The 22,287-nt window shown below is 40.7% G+C and overlaps 1 protein-coding gene across 2 annotated transcripts in view; it reads right to left on the reverse strand.

Moving 5' to 3' along the window:
- Positions 1-19,338, reverse strand: part of MRPS5 (mitochondrial ribosomal protein S5) — a 70,032-nt gene extending 50,694 nt beyond the window's left edge. For both annotated transcript variants that reach the window (XR_014183512.1, XM_082047296.1), the window contains exons 1-2: positions 19,239-19,338; positions 8,234-8,371 (exon numbers count right to left, since the gene is read on the reverse strand). Coding sequence is in view for 1 of the 2 variants with exons in the window: in XM_082047296.1 (XP_081903422.1) it covers positions 8,234-8,371; positions 19,239-19,305 (205 nt within the window). In the remaining variant the exon portion in view is untranslated. The remainder of the gene's footprint in view (positions 1-8,233; positions 8,372-19,238) is intronic.
- Positions 19,339-22,287: the final 2,949 nt, after the last annotated feature.

Genomic DNA, 22,287 nt, shown 5'->3' on the forward strand with positions numbered 1-22,287 from the left:
ACTCAGGGCAACAATACTTCTAAGCACTTATCCAAGGATGAATATCAATGACGGTCAACTTGAATCACTCCTAAAAATATCCAAGGGTTAGCCTGCTTTAAAAAGCCACAAACCACATGAAGTTAACAAACTCTGTGAGTCTGCTGCAGTTCTCATGTTCTGACAAAATACAAGGTCCCCCTTCTTGTCTGTATAAATGCAAAGGGATGTAAAGAGGAAGGAACGTAAGAAACTTTAAAGAGCCTCAGGCTTTGGTCAGGCCTCCCCTCTCAGTGACTGTGTACAGTGCATCCACTGTCTTAAGATGTTTCACCCAACATATGAGGCCATGAATTCAGAAGAACATATTATACTATCTTCCCGACTGAAGGAAATACAGGATATCCTCGTAACTTAGACAAAAATGAAACTGATGATGTGAAGAAGACACCATAGACAATACTTCATCCTGTTAGTCCAGACAAGGCTATCACCACAGAATACACAAGTGTCACCATTCTTGTATTTGCAGATTAATGCTATTATGTCTTTCACCCAGCGATAATGTTACTATGGCAGTTTAAATCTTGTCTTCTCTGATTACAAACTGATTTTGTTTATTTAAAGTAGACAAAAATGTCAGTACACACTTTTAACCAAGGTAATTAAAATAATTAAGCTCAAATCACAACAGTTTCCTAATAGCAATTCATGCCTGTTAGATTAATGCATGTGAGAGATCTTGTCCCACAGACTGGCAAACACACTGCAGAGGGGCAGCTACAAACAGTTTAGAGACAAGAACAGAGAGCTCTTGAGCTGATAATGCACTCAAAAAACCCAGCACTTTCAGCCGTATTCTAAATATCTGTATGATAAAATCACTTAATCCCAATAGAGGAAAACAGCAAAAGTCACAGAGTAAGGAGATTGTTTTTACCAAAGGAGACCAGTCAATGCCAACAAATCCAGTGAGATAAAGTCAGACTGTCAAGTTTGGCCTCAAACACTGCACAAATTCTGACAAAATTAGAACCAAAGGAAAACGTCACATTTGGTACCAACGTGCAGTTCATCTAATCAGTCTATAATAATGTCATCATTGGAAAGCAGCTGAATTTAATGAAACACATAAGAAGCCTGCGGGCTACAGAGCTGCGAGTTCTTTATAAGATGGCAGATATCACACTGATTTTAAGACAAAATGATAAGAATGGATTATGGACAAGACAGGCTGCAGTCAAGAAGACTACAATGGTGGGAACATTGCTTATGACAGACAACATAGCAACAAAGAAAATAAAAATCTGACCACAGGAAAGGTCCATCTGACTTGACAGCAAAGCACCAAGATAATTGGAGAGCATATACATAGGCAGGAGAAAAGTCTTATAGAAGAAGAAATAAGCCCAAACAGAAATGAGGATCACTGTATTGCAGAAATAATCTGAAATGAAGACAGTACAGCAGGTATGTCTCTCACTGATTTGTGGCCTTTATTTTTATGCAGGGAAACTGCTCTGAAGTTACGCTAAAGCCTGGCTACTGCTATAAAAGTGAACAAAAAATGTTTCTAAAAATACAACAGCAACAAAAGGAGGGCTAAGGAGAATCTCCATCCTTTAGTGGATGTGGGGGGAAACATAGTACTAGAGGATGAGGGAAAGGCGGAGGTACTAAATGCCTTCTTTGCCTCAGTCTTTAATACTAAGACCAGACTAGGTACCCAGCCCCCTGAGCTGGAACACAGGGACAGGGGGTGGAATGAAACCCCAATAATGGTGAACGACCTGCTACACCACTTGGACACCCACAAGTCTATGGGGCCAGACCCAAGGGTGCTGAGGGAGCTGGTGGAGGTGATCACCAAGTCACTTTCGATTACTTAACAGAAGCCCTGGCTAACTGTGGAGGTCCAAGTTGACTGGAAGTTGGCAAATGTGATGGTCATGTACAAGAAAGGCCGGAAGGAGGATCTGGCAAATTACGGGCCTATCATTCTAATCTTGGTGCTGGAGAAGATCATGGAGCAGATCATCCCGAGGGCCATCATGCAGCAAGTACAAGACAACCAACAGATTTGGCCCCGTCAACGTGGGTTTATGAAAGGCAGGTCCTGATTGATCACCCTGATCTTCTATGACAAGACGATCCACCTAGTAGATAAGGGAAAGGATGTGGATGTTGTTTACTTAGACTTCAGTAAAGCCTTTGACAATGTACTCCAGGGCATTCTCCTGGAGAGGCTGGCAGCTCATGGCCTGGACAGCTGTACTCTTTGTTGGATAAAGAACTGGCTGGGTGGCTGGGCCCAAAATGCTGTGGTGAACGGAGCCAAATCCAGTTGGTGAGCAGTCACGAGTGGTGTTCCCCCAGGGCTCAGTATTGGGGCCAGTTCTGTTTAATCTGAGTTTAATTTGAGTTTAATCAATGATCTTGATGAGGAGATTGCATGCACCTTTATTAAGTTTGCAGACAACACTAATTTGGGTGGGAGTGTTGATCTGCTGGAGGGTAGGAAGGCCATGCAGAGGGATCTGGACTGGCTGGATCATTGGGCTGAGGCCAATTGTATGAGGTTTAACAAGGTCAAGTGCCGGGTCCTGCACTTGGGTCACAACAGCCCCAGGCAGCACTACGGGCTTGGAGAAGAGTGGCTGGAAAGCTGCCTGGCAGAAAAGGATCTGGGAGTGTTGATTGACAGCGGCTGAACATGAGCCAGCAGTGTGCCCAGGTGGCCAAAAAGGTCAACAGCATCCTGGCTTGTATCAGGAATAGTGTGGTCAGTAGGACTGGAGAAGTGATTGTGCCACTGTACTTGGTGCTAGTGAGGCCACACCTCGAATACCATGTTTAGTTTTGGGCCCTTCATTGCAAGAAAGACACTGATGGGCTGGAGTGAGTTCAGAGGAAGGCAATGAAGCTGGTGAGGTGTCTGGAGCACAAGTCTGATAAGGATCAGCTGAGGGAACTGGGGCTGTTTAGCCTGGAGAAAAGGAGGTTGAGGGGAGACCTTACTGCTGTCTACAAGTACCTGAAAAGAGGTTGTAGCATGGGGGGTGTTGGTCTTTTTTCCCAAGTGGCAATTGATAGTACAAGAGGAAAGGGCCTCAGGTTGTGCCAGTGGAGGTTTAAACTGGATATTAGGAAACATTTCTTCCAGAAAGGGTTGTTGGGCATTGCAACAGGGTGCCCAGGGAAGTGGTTGAGTCACCATCCCTGAAGGTGTTTAAAAGATATGTAGATGGGACATGGTTTAGAGGTGGACTTGGCAGTGTCAGGTTAGCAGTTAGACTTGATCTTGAAGGTCTTTTCAAACCAAAATGCTTCTATGATTCTATGATTTGCAGCCTTAAGCATGTATGCGGTTTATCTTCCATTAGTTTTCTTCTCTGTTTGTATAACTACGGCTTCCTGAAGCTTCAATTTTTACCATACAATTAGCCAAAAAACTCAGACTATTTCTCATTATATACGGTTTTACTAGGAAACAAAACAGCATATGGACAGCATAAAATATAAAGAACAAGCTAAGACAAAAACACGGAAATAATGCTTAAAATTATTCAAGGATTTACTTGAGAACAACAAAAAAAGTTAAACATGACTCCTAAAGCACACAATCCGCCTTTCCCACTTGAGCTACATTATTAAGTCACTAAATTTGAAGTTATGAAAATATATTGTTGCTTTTACTCCAGTGTCACCTTGTACCTTTTAGTGAAACTCAACTCCACATCTTCAATACTGTACAAGGAGTGAAATACATTAGAACCACACATTCACAGAAAATTTTACATTATAAGGGACTTCAGGGGGTCCTTGATCTAATCCCATGCTCAAAGCAGAGCCAACCTCAAAGATAAATTCAACTTCAAGATTATGTGAGGATGGCCAAAGACTTGATCAGTCATATTTTGAGTATCTCTAGTAATAGAAATTCCACAACCTCTCTGGACCCCCACTCTGGTCCAGTGTCTGACTATCCTCACAATGAAAAACTTTTTTCCTACTGTGTAACTTAGCTAACAGATGCTGTTGTAAATGCTTTTGAAGGTTGCTTTGATTATTAAAGTTTTCATTTGCAGCTTAAAAAAAAAAAAAAAAATTACGAAGCTCGTCTCAGTGTCATCAGATGGATACGGAAAACAGAGATTTCAGTGAGGTTTGCAAACTAAACACCATTGGCCTGGTTTGTTTCCTCAAAACAAAATAAAAAAGAGAGGCCAAATGCCTTCATAAAAGTTACACTGCACAGTAACAAATTAAAACCAAATAAAACAGTGCTCCCTATTAAGTAAAATTAATTGTAAATCATTTAATGTTTGCTCCCCTTTTTCTGCCTAAAAACAATTAAACAAGTGTTCTTCAACCCATATGCACACATAGGTATCCATCTTGCAAAAGGAGGGATAAAAAAAAATTTGGAGCTCTTTACATCCTTAATCCTGAAATATCAAAACTCTTCATGTTACTACTGACAATGACAAGTGGTAAGTCAGTAATTGTTTATCTGGAGTGTTCATACTTTAAGAAAAATTATTTAAAAATTGAAAAAAAACCCACTCTGATCCTCAAATTAGGCATGGCAGAACAAAGGAACAATTTGATCCAAAGAAAACTCACATAGGATTACAAAAATGTAATCTAAAATGTAATTAAAGAGCAGGCTTTCAGGAACTGATGTTTCCAATAAAGAACACAAACACATAGACTTATACTGAGTACAACTGCTTCCAGTAAGCAAAGCCTCTAGAGAGAAAATGTGTTACTTGGAGTATGATTTTATATTGTTGGTCTAAAATATTCTCCCTTGATTATTACTATCTAGTTCTATAACCTCTAAAAAATCACCATATTACTTATTCTGTATTCTAACCTAAGAGGATGCACCACCTAGTATCAGAGAAATGAAGTCATTGTTTTCATTTGTTCCCAAGGGTAGCTAATCAAATTAATAATGTGAGTAGGAAAGTGTAATTTTTATATAGTCCCAGTTTCAAAAGTTCTTTATTCTCACATACACTCGTATACACAGTGGATGTCGAGAAAATTATGCTTGCTGGTTTGGATGACTGGGTCAAAATATAACTCCTATGGCAGGGAGACAGCCAAATTGTTTCAGTATTGGTGACAGATCTGAGTGCCTTTGCTGCCTTCAGGAACAACAGCCCTTATATATCAACCCAGTCCTGTGACTGTCAAGTTGAAATCGCATATTTTCCTCATCTACAGGTCAGACAGATACATACTTATTCCATTAAACATACAGCACTTTCTATCAATGTTTCTCAACAACTGAAGCTTAAGCATCTGTTCAGAAAGTCTGAAGTGGTGGAATTTCTCAGTCTGTGTGCCTGCACGTAAGAGCATGTAAACATGTGACAAGGTAGGGAAAACAGATCTGCCCTACCTACCCTCTCAGACAAAAGTTGGACTGAAACAGGCACAAGCAGACATTATCTGCAAATACCAGGTCTATTGAGACACACTGAAAAAGAAGGCAAGACTTTTCAGAAGTTACTTTTTTTAACATGATATGAAAAACCTCAGGCTTGAAGATGGAAGACATCTCTAAATAAGCATGTGAAATTGTTAAGTAAATGGAAACTGAACTGCTTCCTTCCCATAGCAGAGAGGATGGAAAGGGCAAAGGAGGGAGGAACAGAAGCTAAGCTTGGAATAACAAGATCATTTTGAATTACTTCATTACAAACTCACTGAAATATGTCAAGAATAAACCTGTGTATGTTTCTGTCAGATTTACAGGAGACAGCTGTCTGGGTAAGGACCACAGACTGCCTAAGAAAATCGCAATTTCTCCTGTTTAAATTAATTCCTTCTATTTACATGAGTTAAACAGTTTTGCTTAGTTAAGTTGAAGGTACAAATGACTCAACCAACAAGAGCATGTTAATATCTTTAAAAGTATGATGGAAGAGAAGTAAACTTTCACTAATGAGACAGAGAAGTAGAGTCACCTTTCTCAGTCACAAAGGACTGTCATTTGGTTGACATTTCACTTGAAAATTGTTTCACATAAAATTGTCATATTTGCATTTTTAACGTTACCACTTCTGCTAAAGGATATGAGTGATTTATACTGTTAATATTGACTTCATTTGAATTTTGAAGATTTTATATTTTACTTCTGAGAGAGACACTGGTCTTAGAATAACTGTACTTTGAAATATAAACCCTTCAGTTTTCTGAATCTGATGGCTACTGTTTCTCCTGTATACATAAGAAAGTACACTTAAGTTCTTCCAAATTGTTACATTGTATTAATTAAACCAATAATTTTAGGTAGTTTGCCTAAATGTAATTTGTTTAAAATTTTTTAAGCCAAACAATGGTGATGTCATCATAACAAATATTTTTAATTAAGTCATCTAACAAGACAGCTGGCAAAATTCGTGGTAAAACAGACCACATCTAGACTTTGTGAATATGAACATGAGCATAATTAAGGAAAATCTAACTGTCCTGGTTTTGTTAAAAACAAGTTTCTCTTTCAGTGAATTTTGCCTGTCAGCTAAAGCCTTCATATTAACTGCATTTTCCTGGAGAACCACACACATGTTTTGGTAAACCTAGCAATGGAATGCAAACTTATTGATAAGCATGGATGGACATCTCGCGAGAGGGGCGACAAGAAACAAGTGACTAAGAAACTGACCAACTGTGTATAACATTCCATTCACGTGAATACTTCATATAAAAGTGGGAGATCACGAGGATCTCGTCCCTTTTGCCTTTTTCCCTTTTTCCTTATGGCTGACATTAGGAGAGGACCTTGATAGTCATCCCTGTGAACTGAGGCTTAGTGAGAGACTGAATCCAGCTCCGCTTGGCTGCAGAGTCTAATCCAGGACTTTGGGTGCCGGCTCTGCAGTTGCTGAGACTTTCAAGATTGGTTTTGTATATTTTGTATTATTTTCTCTATTCTTATTAGTAGCATTAGTAAAACATCTTTAATTTTTCCAACTCTCTTCTCTCTGTTCTTCTTTTCCTCCCAATCGCCTGTCCTTAGTGGGAAGGGGGGAGAGGGAGGGGCATAAACGGGAAGTGGGGGGTGGAGAGGGGGTTAACAATACATCTGCCAGGGTTTTATTGTCACCCCGCAATCTTAACCCTCGACACTAACCTACAAATGGTAATCATATTGCAATCACTTGGAGCGCTACGTTTTAAATTTAAGATAAACAAAACAAAAACAGTGCTTAGCTTCTTACATATTCTTATCTTGTGACTGCTTTGGTGCCTAAGAAAAAGTTCTAAATGAATTTTGCCTGCAGTTGCAATCCTTAGAAAACCTTTACCATGCAGAGCTTCTGGTTCACACTCCAGCCTTTTGCAGATCTTTTGAGACCTCTTGACCCTCAGTTGTTTGAAATCAGTCAATGGTCAAAATTTACTGGGTAAGACAAACAGCATGACTGCTTAAAACCTCTTTCTTTAGCAAATGTAAAGAAAGTTAATACAGTATTCTGTCACTCCAATTTTAAGAAGAATAGGAAGAGACCACCAGTTCTGAAAGCCTAATTTTGCAGAGCACTTACATTCTATGGGTTACAAACAGTGAAAGAACTTTGACTCTCAAACTGCTGCAGTTACCTACTCCAGAGATTACATTCTTACTATTCCTTCTCTTCCTCTACAGGACAGGATAAGGAACCACAAAGCAGGTGTAACTGCCCCTCAGCTATCTCAGTATCTCTCAGTCCCAAATATGAATTTAAAGAGCCATCACCTCTCAATTATGTTAAGCATGTGTGTAATTCTTTTCAGGAAAATACTGCAGCTGGCCAGACAACTCCCAGGACATTATCAACATTTTTTGTTTAACACACTATTGCATTTTAGTTATTGCATTTTTGAGACAGCACAGCTTGAGCAGTACATCTTGCCTGTGGCTCAAAAATAATTTGGAAAATAAACACAAAATTTAATATGCTCAATAAAGGACTAGGAAACAGAGGGGAAGGTGTTTCCTCCTTCCATCCAATCACATGTATTAGATTCACTGTGACATAAATCAAACCCATGCTTGCTATTAAAAGATAAACTGACTGTGTGCATGCACTTCTGTTAAGAGTTGTAGCTGCAACTATAATCTTAGAAGATTTGTAACTAGAGTAGATACAAAAAGTTACTATACATAGATTTTCCTGACTGTATCACTCCAAAGCAAAATTTTCTTTCCTTCTTCTGTTTACTGTAGTTAATAATTTCAATCCAGCTTGAGACTTACACGTATTGAAGAAACTGCTTTGTCTGCGTTGCTCAACTGTCACATTCCAGGGTGCGGAGATGAAACACCGTGTCTGCAAAGCCCATGCCAGGCTAGAATATGAACAGCAACTCCCATTCACAGGCACAGAAGCAAACCCTGAGAATGAAGACAGAAATGTGTTTATATACAGGACATTTTATTCTTTAAAACAGCATTTTCTGCACCAGAAGAAAAATCAGTAATATTTACTCATACAGCTTAGTTTCCAAAAGGCATCAGACTCGAAGCTTTTGTCTTTAAGTGTAAAGCAAGTTGCAGAAGTGGGAGGAAATATTAGAGTAGAAAATATCACAAGGAAAAGAAGATTAGGAGGCTTCTAACATATTGCTGACAGACTGAGAATGTACCCTCAAAGAGCAGAAATACTGTTCTCACAGCAAAATTTGCAGTAATGTTCCTGGACACAATCAAAAGTGATAAATAAATACAACATTAAATACTATATGTACTATGAAAACCAAATCTGAAATCTTCCCAATAATCCTGTTCAAAATCTTCATTAATGATCTGGATGGTGGGGCAGAGTGTACCCTCAGAAAGTTTGCTGATAATACAAAACTGGGAGGAGTGGTTGATACACCAGAGGGTTGTGCTGCCATCCAGAGGGACTGTGACAGGCTGGAGAAATGGGCTGACAGGAACCTTAAGAAGTTCAAGAAGGTGAAATGCAAAGGCCTGCACCTGGGGAGGAACTGCCTGCACCGATACATCCTGGGGCTGAATGGCTGGAAAGCAGCTTGGCAGAAAAGGGCCTGCAGAATCCTGGTGGCCACCAAGCTGACCATGAGCCTGCAACGTGCCCTTGCAGCAAAAAAGGTCAACAGCATCCTGGGCTGAGCTAGGAGGACCATTTCCAGTGGGCTGAGGGAGGTGATCCTTCCCCTCAGCACAAGTGACACACACCTGGAGCACTGTGTCCACTTCTGGGATCCCCAGTGCAAGAGAGATGCAGACATAATGGAGAACTGGACATCAGGAAAACGTTCCTCACTGAGAGGGTGACTGGTCACTGGAATAGGCTCCCCAGCAGGGGTCATGGCACCAAGCCTGTGAGAGCTCAGGAAGCATCTAGACGACCCCTCTCAGTTGTATGATTTAGGTTTAAGAAGTCCTGTGAGGAGCAGGGAGTTGGACTTCATGATCCTTATGGGTCCCTTCCAACTTCAGATATTCTATGATTCTATGAGAATGTCCAGCGAAGGGTCATGATGATTATTAAGGGATTGGAGCATTTCTCATAAGAGAAGAATCTGAGAGACCTGGGACTGCTTAACCTGGAGAAAAGCAGGCTCTGGAGGGATCTTACCTATGTATATAAATATCTGAAGGGAGAGTTTAAAGAAGACTGTGCCAGGTTCTTCTCATTGGTGACCAGTGACAAGACAAGAGGCAATGGATGTAAATTTAGAAACACAAAATTCCATCTGAACATAAGAAAACATTTTTTTTTACTCTCAGCTGAACATGGTTGAGGGTAAGCTACTCTGGTTGACCCTGGTCTGAGCAGGGAAGGTGAAGTGGATGGTCTCCAGAGGCTTCCAACTTCAACTATTTTGTCATTCTGTGAATTTGTGAACCTGATTCACTCTGGCATCCTGAAAGGAGAGTGTATCTGCAGAAGTACCTTCCCCATGGCCCTCTGGATTTGATAATGACAAAGCTAGAACAGATTATTTCAATACAGCATACACAGTGATGCATTTTCTGCCAGGTGGCTCAGCTAATGCTGAAATGTTGCTATTCTATTAGCCAAAGAGTGCGTGTTATAACTGTGTCCTGGTTTTGCTAAAAACAAGTTTCTCTTTCAGTGAATTTTGCCTGTCAGCTAAAGCCTTCATATTAACTGCATTTTCCTGGAGAACCAGACCCATGTTTTGGTAAACCTAGCAATGGAATGCAAACATATTGATAAGCATGGATGGACATCTCGCGAGAGGGGCGATAAGAAACAAGTGACCAAGAAACTGACCAACTGTGTATAACATTCCATTCACGTGAATACTTCATATAAAAGTGGGAGATCACGAGGATCTTGTCCCTTTTTCCTTATGGCCGACCTTAGGAGAGGATCTGGCTGGTCGTCCCTGAGAACTGAGGCCTAGTGAGAGACTGAATCCAGCTGCGCTTGGCTGCAGAGTCTAATCCAGGACTTCGGGTGCCGGCTCTGCAGTTGCTGAGACTTTCAAGATTGGTTTTGTATATTTTGTATTATTTTCTCTATTCTTATTAGTAGCATTAGTAAAACATCTTTAATTTTTTCCAACTCTCTTCTCGCTGTTCTTCTTTCCCTCCCGATCGCCTGTCCTGAGTGGGAAGGGGGAAGAGGGAGGGGCAAAAGGGGGAAGTGAGGGGGAGAGGGGGTTAACAATACATCTGCCAGGGTTTTATTGTCACCCCGCAATCTTAACCCTCGACAAACTGCTAAGGCTCAGGTGCTCACCTACAACAATGAAAGCAAGATATACTTCCATTTATTGACCAGCACAGTGGTGGTTCTTCAAAATTAAGGAATCCATATTTTTCCTGCTTGTATAATCAATCCAAACAGTGTGCATATTTGAACTAAAAAGGGCTATACTGTCTTGAAATCAATTATTCAACATGTCAATCAGAAAATTATAATAAAATTAAAATAAAATTTAAAAGCTACTTCTCTCTGAATTACATTTAAATTCAATCTTTCCAGCTAGAATTTAAAAGCAGAAAATAAGCATGACTTTTGTCATATTCTGTTACCATCCAGTATCAATAAACAATCCATTTTTTGAAGTCAGTACACTAGCTCCCTCTAGGAAAATAACAATCTGCTCAGTAAATTAAGGTAATGTATCCGGAAATTCTAAAAAACTTTCTCTCAAAGTAGTCCTAAAATGTAATTTAACATAATTTATTCCTATGAAAAGTTAAAGTTGACAATAAAACTCCACTATTAACATTTTGTGAAAAACTAATAATTTTAACGAAATAAAAAGCAGTCTAGAAACAAAAGAGCAAGAGGTAGAAGATTCTTAAATATCTGCTTAAATTCTGAGAGAATGCAGAACATATCACTGAGCCATAGTACGAGACACACAAACAATATGCTACTCACTACTCAAACACTTCCTTTCACTACTGAAGCAGCACTCACTCCTAATAAGCACTCCATAGACAATCCTAATGATAAACCTACAAACACAAACAATTATTGAGCTGTTCTGTTAATTTTCAATATTCTGTTCTGTTCATTTTCAATAGTCATTTAATGACAAACTGTTAATCTACAAGATTAAATTAACAGTTCATCTGAGAATAATTTTCACCAAAATGTGAGTCATTCATCTATTTTTTTGAATGGCATCAGAGTAAAGAAGTTACTTTTAAAAAATAATGTAATGTATTTACAACTAATTTAAAATTGCACTGTGTGGCATTATTTATATTTTTTTTTTGTTGTACCTTTTAATTGCCTACAGCTGGAAATGGCTTCAAAATAACTTGCAAAATCTAATGCTCTTTTGTTTACGCACTTACAAATTTTGTCATGCCTCCAACATAACTTGAAGTGGCACACTTTTCCCCACTTCACATACTTCTGTTGGCCTATAAATAATGTGTTCACATACATGAGTACATGTACTGATAATTTCCTTGAACAAGCTTCTTTTAATACAAAGACCTAATAACTCCTAGTTCTTAACACCTTTTTGAGAAAAATCAGAAAAAGAAAAATCTGGACACTTATGAACAAACGCATTGGTTCAGACTAGTGGCCTAAGTAGCTCATTGTCTCCGGTAAGGACTACATACAACTGCATGGGGAAGAGCAAAAAGTGAGCAAATACATACAATACTGTCCTTCTTTGTATTTTCTCAGTCTCTCGCTACTTTCAGTACAGGTGATTTCCTCAGAATCATGTAGGCATCTTGCATCCACAACACTTCTCTGTAAGGAGGTCCACATATCTACTACTCATCACATAACGACCTAGACGCTTTTTATTCTATTATTTTCAGCCTGTCTTATTAGCTCCATGGCCTAGTTGTCAGATTGGAAGAGAAAGTCAATTCCTATCCACTTCACATGTGACCTAACAGACTTCTCTCATACTTCCTCAGGAAGCATTTTCCAAGCTAAGAAGTCCCATCTTACTCAGCTGTTGCTATAGTATTTCTCCTGAACCTTCTGTCCTTTGTATTAGTCTTCTCCAGTTGTGATTTTGCCTTTTGATATGAAGAGATTCAGAACTTCATCACTTTATCTACACTGTAATTTACTCACCATTTTATTGCCCATGCACTCAGTCTTCAGGAACTTCCATGTCAGTCTTTCTTTTCTAAATAACTTAGTATCTTCACCAAAATTAACTAACTTGCTGCTCAACCTCTTTTCCAGTGAACTTATGAATATGCTACAGATGTTTATGGAACTCCACTGGTGATCTCCCCCAGATGAAAGAGCTCCAACACTCTTCCTTACCTTTCAGCAGATTATTTTAACACACCAGGACCTCATCTCATATTCCACAACTGCTGAACTTCTTGTAAGTCCGTGGTGACGGATTCTGCTAAAAGCTATTTGGATATCATGCACACAGTGCATTAACTGGATCATCGTTATCCTACCGAGTTTCTCAGAAAAAACAACAAGCACACCGAAGCTCTAAGAGATTTGTAAGGTTGCATTATCCATTACTAAAGGCATGCATAATCTTTTTACAGACATTTATTCTGTGAGCTGTTTTTAAAAGATTGGTGCCACATTTACCACCTTCCACCCTACAGGTACCAAAGCAATTTCAAAGGGGAGGTCACACACTCTTACTCTTTTTCAGCCTGGAATTCTCTTAGAATTCTTTTGTGAATAGTTTCTGATCCCGCTAATGATGATGCTGTAGATTTGTCCCATAACCTCTTTCACACTTATTTTAATTTCAGGACTACCCGCTAACTCTCAGCACCATCACCACCAAGGGGTACCATATGGAAATCTCTTGTTTCTTTTGCCTGTGAATAATGATGCAAATTAATTTAGCCTGCCTGTCTTGTCATCTCTGAGTGCTCCTCCTATATCCTGTTTGCTAAACTGGCTCTACAAATGTTCACTTTCTCTATTGGAGCAACACTTTATTAGCTAAAACAAGATAATAAACCAGTCAACATTTAGAACATCAGGAACAACACTAATTGTCTGGGCCAGGCTCAAACACACATTCAAACATTAGAGTGAGAAAGTCATTGCTTTGTTTGAATTGGTCACTTCTAGGAGTGGTGGTGTTGGTTTCTTTCACAGTTCTGTAATACAAAAGCATATTCTAAATTCTCTGCCTAAGTAACAATACATTAATTTGGAAAACAAAACATAACAGTATCAAGACAATTTACTTCATTATCAAAAATATGTGCAATGGAATGTGCTTTTGGTTGTTTTACTCCTACTTTGATTAACAAAGAAAGTTTCACATTCTAAATATTGTCTCCTGAAATTATGATGGAGATCTGAAAAAAATCTATACAGAGGCAATAAACTCAGGACAAAATGACAACAGTAAGAAGAATCAAGAGACAGTGGGATCAGATGAATAACTGCTGCAGAAATAAAATCCTGACGGAACAGCTGGAGCACAGAAGAGAGGAAAAAGTCAAATGCCAAAAAAAGGGGAAGCCAAACAAACACTGGTATCATAGCAAAAAGAAGACCTTCGACTGATCTCTAAAAGTCTGGTGCTTCAAAGTTATTTTTAAAAAGTACTGTAACATCCAACTAGTACAATTCGTAGCATGACTTGTTAAAGCCCAGAGTGAGATCATGGCTTCAATGAAAACAGCGACAAATCTATTTTCATCAAGGATTCAATCTTTTTAAAAGTGAGAGCAATTTATACTTTTAAGACTGGCAGAGAGAGAATACCAGTTCTGAGCTGGCAATCAGAATTATATGTCTAGGAAAGTCCAGGGGCTGTGTTGACCATATTCTGGACACTGGGAGATGAGACTGCTTTGGTCTCTGAATTGCTGCAGGACAAGAGATAGAGGAAGACATGGCAAAAACACCAAACCCACACGATTCCCAAAGTCTGAAACACTGAGTGCTGGTATTTAGTAAAGTGCACACACACACTTTGTACACATACTGCTACCAAGGGAATAGAAAAGGAGAGCGAAGAATAAAAGCATGTATGGAATGTAAACAGTTTGAAATGTCACATGTCAATAAATCAGCATTTTGACATTTAAGTATATACAGTTAATGCATCATATCCTCCATTCCTTATATATCCTCCAAACATATGTGATGGCATTTTTATTTAAAATCTAAGATGTTTCTTGCAATAACCTCTTCAAAACTGAATCATTTGTAAAAGCATGACAGGTCATGAATGCTGGACTGATGTCTTGCACTAGTAAAAGACACATCATCAAAGCACAAAAACACGCACAAAAGCACAAAGACAAAGCACAAAACACATGCTTAATATATTTAAGTTGTGCTCTGCACTAACAGAAAATTAACCCTTCAGTGATACTTCCCTGCTATAAAGCTTACAATTAAAACCCTGTACTAATTTTTAAGTGTTGTTTTTCGCTGGCTGAATACAAAATTTTATACAAGTAAAAATACACATATATACAGCACTAAAAATTCACTTAAAAAAACATTATAAAACCATTTCATTCTTCTCACAAGATGCAACAGAACAATGCATCTCAGCATAGGTGGAAAAGTAAACCTAATGGGTTAATGGTCTCAATTTTGCAAACTTTAAATTCCGAACAGTTTTGCTTCTACACTCACCCTAGTTCATATACAAGCCTACTACTTTACTGTACACGTTTCCTTATAACTTTCCTAACTTTTATTTCAGTTACATACTGGTTTAACATGATACCTGTAGGAGATTTATGCACAGGGTGCAGCACCTGGCACCACACACAATACCCAAAATTGGCAGGCATTGCCATTTGCTTTCTGTATCACCTAACTAACATCCTGAAAAACAAACATGCCAAACATGCACATTTACCTTCCTAGTGAACGCAGTGTTCAGCAAGCCTATTTTTTTTCTTAAAAAACTGGCAACAATTTAATAATCTCTACTCCTGTGCTTATTTTTCACAGGAATTAAATACATAATACTGTTCTTACTCAGTTCTGTTCCTGAGAGGAAGAAACACTGCATGAAGTTGGTTTCAGTAGTGAGAACTGCATTGTAAAAAAAAAAAAACTTTTTAAAAGAGCCATCAAGTTGCTTATTTTGTGGTTATAATTAGGACTTTGGAAGAATTGCCCAGAATTGTTCCAGACATACACATGGGAGGCTCTAGGCTGAAATAACCACAACATTCTCAAAAGGTTTTTGTACAAGAAAACAGATGTTCTGATTAAATTCCAAATTGCAGTTCCAAAGATATCAAGCTGTATTAACTTAGCCTCTGATGGGCAATTAAATTTTGAGGTTTTTTTGGTCTGTCTTTTCTGTTGAACATTATGCTTTCTGCTTTTTATTCAAATGAAACTGCTAGACACAGAAATAACACATTCAAAACAGGGAAGACACTTAAGAAACGTTACTATTTTTTTTTTCATTTCATCTCATAAGTGCTCAAGAAAGGCACACATTGTAATGAAATCTTTGCACTGATACATACTGCTTTTTAGAAAACCCTCCAGCTACCTTAGAAAGATTTGGATGTGAAGAATTTAATTTCTCAAGCTAAAAACTATGCATTTAAAACTACAGCACATGGAAATGGTGAATATCTACCTGGGCTAAGTGTGGAACACAAAGGTAATCAAATCAGAGAGAGCCACACCTGAAAAGACACATATTATTTCAATAAATTATTTAGGAGCAGTTGCAGCCTTTTACTTTTCCTGGTCTACTGGCAAGAAAGATATATATATAGATATATAAATACATATATATGAATATACTCTGTGACTAGACAGTGAAAATGTTTCCCTTCACCAAGGAAACACAACTGGACTACTTTCAAATCTTCCTGAATGATCAGACTTTAATTGCAGTTTGGTTATAGAATAGGTATCACTTCATTATAGACTGTCCTAAGGAAGAGAAGGGGCATGAAATTCATTAACTGCTTACATTTTATTTTTGTCAGAGAGAGGCAAGGAAATTTGTAGAATACTGCAGAAGATAAAAGAAGCTAGAGAAATGTATTTTGCCTTTGAAGGTGGGTTAGAAAGAAGGGACATCCTCGGCTGAAAGAAAAAGCATGCCCAGCTTCCAGGTGTTCTACTACCAAGCTTGAATATATTATACTTCTACCATTGTAATCTGGCCTTTCTTCCCATCTCAGCCACCAGCTTTCCCTGGAGAACATAGAGACATTAATGTAGTTCATTACGACTTCTGCCTAAAACTTAAGTGTATAGAAGCTACCTAGGCTGCATGAAGGATTCTAAGAGAGGTTCACAAGGATTTATGAGCTGATGGCATACAATGAACCCTAAGGATGGAAGTCTCTTCGGAGGAAAAGGGAAAGCAATAGGAGACAGTAAGATGTGTCCCAAGGCAGTCTCCAGTGCTGCAGATGATTTACCCCCATAAGAATTTCCCATAGTATGTATATATTTTTCATCAGGACTCTTTTAGACTCCTCACTGGATACACACAGGCTAGTTGGCTGTTAAGCACCATGAAGGTATTTCATAGCATCCCCTAATAAATACAACACCTACAACCCAGTGGAAAGCAAAGGGAAGAAGAGAAGTTTTTCTTGCTCCTGACAGTTGCTACCCAGGAGAACCCACCAAACACTATTGGGATTTGCAGCTGCAAGGCCATACAGACCACAGCATTTTAGAACAAGGGGAAAATACCACCCCAAAGGCTCTGCAACAGTGCCAGGACAGCTTGGGTGAAAGGGGACATTGCTGATGAAAGGTAGACACCAAAGCTGGACAGGGAGGGCACTTAGCAAAACAAAAGGCTACCCATGGCACTGCAATAACTACACCTATATCACCTTAAGTTTGTGTCAAAACCTCAGTAGTGTTCACTGCTTAAAACCACTGTATAATGAAAAGACTTATATTTTCTCTTATGAGAAGCATGCAGGTAAAAAAAAAATATATATATAAATAAAAATTATCTATGTATTTAGAAAATACCACCCAGCAGAAGTTTTCAGTTATACTGTATTATTTCTCATATATAAAAAGACAACTTTTCCAGTTTTCTAACCACAAGTTTTGAAGGACAGATCTGAAGTCAACTCTGATACTTAGTGGAAAAATATAAATGCTCTCCTTTCCTCTTTAGTGTATTTTAACCTCTACTGGGAAAAAGAATATGTTTGAATTTTGAAAAATGACCACAGAGGATTAAAATCCATGAAGAAATGGCTACTGAAGAATTAAAGAATTCTAGAAAACAAATCTAGATTCCTATCAATTAAAAATGTCCAGGAAGGCAAAAGAGAAGAAGGGTAGAAAGAATGGGAAAAAAACCAATATTTGAATTAAAAAGCAAACCACTTCACTCCATTATCTCAAGGCATATATTACTGCCCAGCTTACTCTGATGGGATAATAATGACTGACACAAGATGACTAATGAAGAGAACTGCATACCTAAAGCCCATTTATTATATGAAGTACATGTTTACTGCATGTGAAGAAAGAAATATGGAAACTTCTAAGTACAAACAACAGCAACCTTACCTACTGATGACAATGTGTGAAGCTAGTTATTTGATAAGGTATTTATCACACTTCCTGTCCTGGAGAAAAATAACACGTGCAAAGGCAACTAGGTTCACAATACCTAGCAACATACAGGCTTTAAAATAAACATTTGCTTAGAAAATCCCATTAGCATTGTTTAGATGTAAACCAGAATTCATATCTAGCTCATGTAGGACCCAGAGTGATTGAAGAGATAAGAGAATGTGCGCAACTGTGGTGTGTTCTGACCCGTGCACATACAGAGCAGCTCCTGCTTATCTATGTGTTGTTTTTGAGTTATTCACTAGCCATTTTTGAGGGTGACAGAGCACTGGAACAGGCTGCCCAGGGAGGTTGTGGAGTCTCCTCCGGAGACATTCAAAACCCGTCTGGACACGTTCCTGTGTAACCTGATCTAGGTGTTTCTGCTCCAGCAGGGTGATTGGACTACATGATCTTTAGAGGTCCCTTCCAATCCCTAACATTCTGTGATTCTGTGATTTAATATTGTGCCACAGTAACTATCATTAAGTCTCACAGATTGTGCTGAGTCCAACAAACAGCAAAACTCTTTTCTCACACCGGAATTAATACAATGGAGGAGAAAATCAGTGCAAGAGCTTATAAAATACAAATACGCATACGTATAGACGCCCACATATGACAGGGACCAGCTGCCTCTGAAGCACAGAGACATGCTGTGCTGTAACCCCTGAGCGGGCAGAATCATAGAATGTTAGGGATTGGAAGGGACCTCAAAAGATCATCTAGTCCAATCCCCCTGCCAGAGCAGGAACACCCAGATAAAGCTACACAGGAACGTGTCCACGCAGGTTTTAAATGTCTCCAGAGAAGCAGACCCTACAACCCCCCTGGGCAGCCTGTTCCAGACTCTGTCACCCTCACCGTGAAGGAGTTTCTTCTCATATTTAAGTGGAATCTCCCGTGTTCCAGTTTGTACCCGTTGCCCCTTGTCTTATCATTGGTTGTCATTGAAAAGACCCAGCCTCCGTGCTCCTTGTACCTGACACTCACCCTTTACATATTTATAACTATTAATGAGGTCGCCCCTCAGTCTCCTCAGGTCATGCCCCAGATCTATAGCAACAGAGCAAACCCACCTTCCACGTCCGCACACACCCACATCCCCAGCCACCCCCGGCTGCGGAGAACCGCTCGGGCCCTGCCCCAGGTGGCGACTGCCTGGGCCGGGCCGTTGCCACGGGAGACGGGCCCGCGAGCGGTTACCGCCCCCCGAGGCTGCGCCACAGGTACCACGCGCTCCCCCATCACCTCGCCACGCCACTCGGAAGGCACCGTAGGTGCAGGCGCGGCCGATCGCCACCACCGCTGCCGCCATTCTGGCCCCTTCCCCCGCTCCCGGCCACCGTGCTTAGCTGCCCCGCACACTGCCTGATGAGAAAGCCGAGGCAGCAAGAGGCTGGGGGGGGAAATTAGGTCAGAACGGTGAAAACCAACGTGTGACACTCAGCTGAAGACTTACGGGAACGTTTCCACAGCTCCGACCCCTTCCCGACAACAGCTACACTGTTAACGGTCCAACAGGCAAGCCGCTGAACAGCCCCGCATCAGAGGCGCGCGGCAGGACCCCAGCGGTCGCTGAGGCGCTGCCCGCCGTTGGCGCGGGACGGCTCCTCCTCCAGGGGCGGGGTAGGGAGAGGCGGCGGCGCGCAGCTCTGGGGTGGCAGGGGGCGGGCGGTGGGCGCCACCGTCCCTCAGTTGCCGTCCTTCTGCCGTTCGGCGCGACCCAGGCGGCACACCCGGCCTGCGGGAGCTGAAGCAAACAGCCGCCCGCTGGTACCGCGGCGTTTCCTGCCCTCGCAACCGCCGGTGCCGGCAGCCGTGGGGGTGGCTTATGGATGCAGCCGGGGGCTCGCCGGTGCTGCGCGGTGGCTGGTGGCGGGCTCTGCCCAGAACCAAACCTCGCATGAATACCCGGGCAGCAGCGCTGCCTGGAGCTGGTACGGCGTTCCTGGCAGGTGCGATCTCTTTCCTGGTGGTTCCATCACACGCTGTGCTGTGCTTCTGGTGAATGGAGCTCGGTGTCTCGTCAGAGGCTGCTTGCTCCCGGTGGCTCTGCGTAGTTGGTTAGGGTGGCAGACACGGCACGCTTGCAGTGCTGGGGATGCTGGTGGCCGTTTGATCCCAAGGGGCAGGTGAGCTCCAGCAGAAGCTGTTTGCTGTGTAGATTAACTTTGCCTGTGGCTTAGAAAGCTTCCCTGTGCCTGACAATAATGGTGTCAAACGCAGCTTGTAGTCTCCCTGCAGCTCTGTTACTCCTCTGAACTGCAGCGGCTTAAGAACTAAACGTGCTTTAGGAACTGCTCAAGACCCTGAACTCACTCATGGCAGCAAGTTTAACAACACCTGGCAGTTCAGTATGCTGCACACACCTTGTGCCCTTCAGTGCAGTCGTCTTGAGGCAGGAATCATTTCCTACTCTCCTGCATGGTGCCTGCCACTGTGGCTGTGGGGTGTTATTATACTAAAAATGGAAAGGCAGAACACTAGAGGATTAATTCTTCCTTTGATCAAAACAGTTTTTGAGGCAGGGAAAACTTTGCTGGAAATGATTCGTAGCAGCTTTTTTCCCTCTTATTTTTCTCCTTCCTGTGCAGCAAAGCCACTGGAGTTATTGGTCTGACTGCCCTATTCTGCAATACAGGTTTTTTCATATGCTGCATTACTATTCTTCTTCTTGATGCAGGAAGTGCTAAAGTGCTTCCAGTGCTAAAGACTACAGTAAAAACAAATAGCTTAATTTGCATTAGTGAGCAGAAGCATGCAACCTGCAATGTGTTCAGTATTTGTCATAAATTCGACATGTAACACAGCAGTTGCTTTGTACCTTATGGAACAAAAATACACTGAGAAGCTGTAAAGAATAATTTCCTGTAGTGTGCTGACAGACCAGCTGCTGCCAGAAAATTGATGCAATATATAATTTTCTAAACAGGATTTTTATCTTCAGGCACTTTAAATATACCCATTCTCACAGCATTAAGATACCATATATTTCAGGATGTAACCCTGACAGTGTCACTGAGGATAAAAACAATTAGTCCCTCATAAAGTCTTGCAGATATGTTTATTGCAGTATTTATTTCCACTTCTTCCTTTCGGAAGTAATTGTGTCATGTAGAAAATTACACTCTTACACACTGGCTGATCTAATGGAAATGCCACTTTCTGTGCATCATTTACTGGAGAGAAAGAATTTGCCTTGTACATATTTGTTACTTTGAAAAAAAAATTGCAGCCAGTGAAATGGCTGTTTAGCAACTGTACCTTCTCACACTACTGCAGCTGATCAGTGCTAGCAGTGTAGGGGTGAGCCTATTTGGTCTTGTGTCAAGGGGAGTTGGTTTATACACTAGCCAGTCTCTCACCATGCTGCACAGCCTACAAAAGATGAAGAAAAAAGTAGTACACGGTCCTAATAGCTAGTTCCTAGAGTTCATTACTGGATATTCTTCAAGATCCAAATGAAAGAGGACAGACTTCCCCCTTTGTAAGAATTGTTTATTACAATTATTTTCCTCCCCTAAAAATGGACCTATATTTTTATAAACAAACAAACAAACAAACAACTTTCCAAAAGGCTAAATCATTTTGTAGCAAAACCTTTCAAGTTTGAAGTTAACAAAGTTCTGAACTGACTCAGAATGGTTGTGGGGTTTGGGGGCATGGGGCTTTCACTTAGACCCTCTTAAAGATGTGGTTCCATTAGCTCTGAACTATTACTATGTTACCTGTTTGAACCCCAAGTTCCCTCTGTAGAACTGGAAGTAGCATGCTAAGTCTCCCTATATGCCTGAGCTCTGCAGAGGAACAAGTAGCCTGCAGAAGTCTTCGTGTGAGGGCTGGGTCCCCAGAAAGTGCTAGTGCTAGTGCTTGGTTGCTGTTCAAGGAGCTGTTGTGGGTGATGCCGTGAGAAGTGAGAGAGAAAGCAGATGACCTGAGCCACTCGTGGCACCTGGTTAGCACCAGCATGGCACTGTTGTGGCAGGCAGGAAAGGCACACGTGGTGGGGAAAAGGAACCAGAGAGGTGTTCTGCCCAGAAGGGGGAACAACTGATTGTTAAAACACCATGGTGTAGCCACCGTTCTTCCTGGGGTGAGAAGCCAAGGTGGAAAAAGCCCCACTCCACAGGTGTCCGTCAGGCAGCCTGGTGCTTTTACTATTCCACTGCATGCCTGTGAGAGACATATCTTGTCTGTCAAGCACTGGAAGTGATGTTATCAGCTATTTCTTTGCTGTCTCAGAGTAGAGAAAAATCCCGTCATACCTGATAACCTGCCAGAACTGAAAACAATTACA

This window comes from Streptopelia decaocto, assembly GCF_964273445.1.
Source record: "Streptopelia decaocto genome assembly, chromosome: 3".
Classification (NCBI taxonomy): Eukaryota; Metazoa; Chordata; class Aves; order Columbiformes; family Columbidae; genus Streptopelia; species Streptopelia decaocto.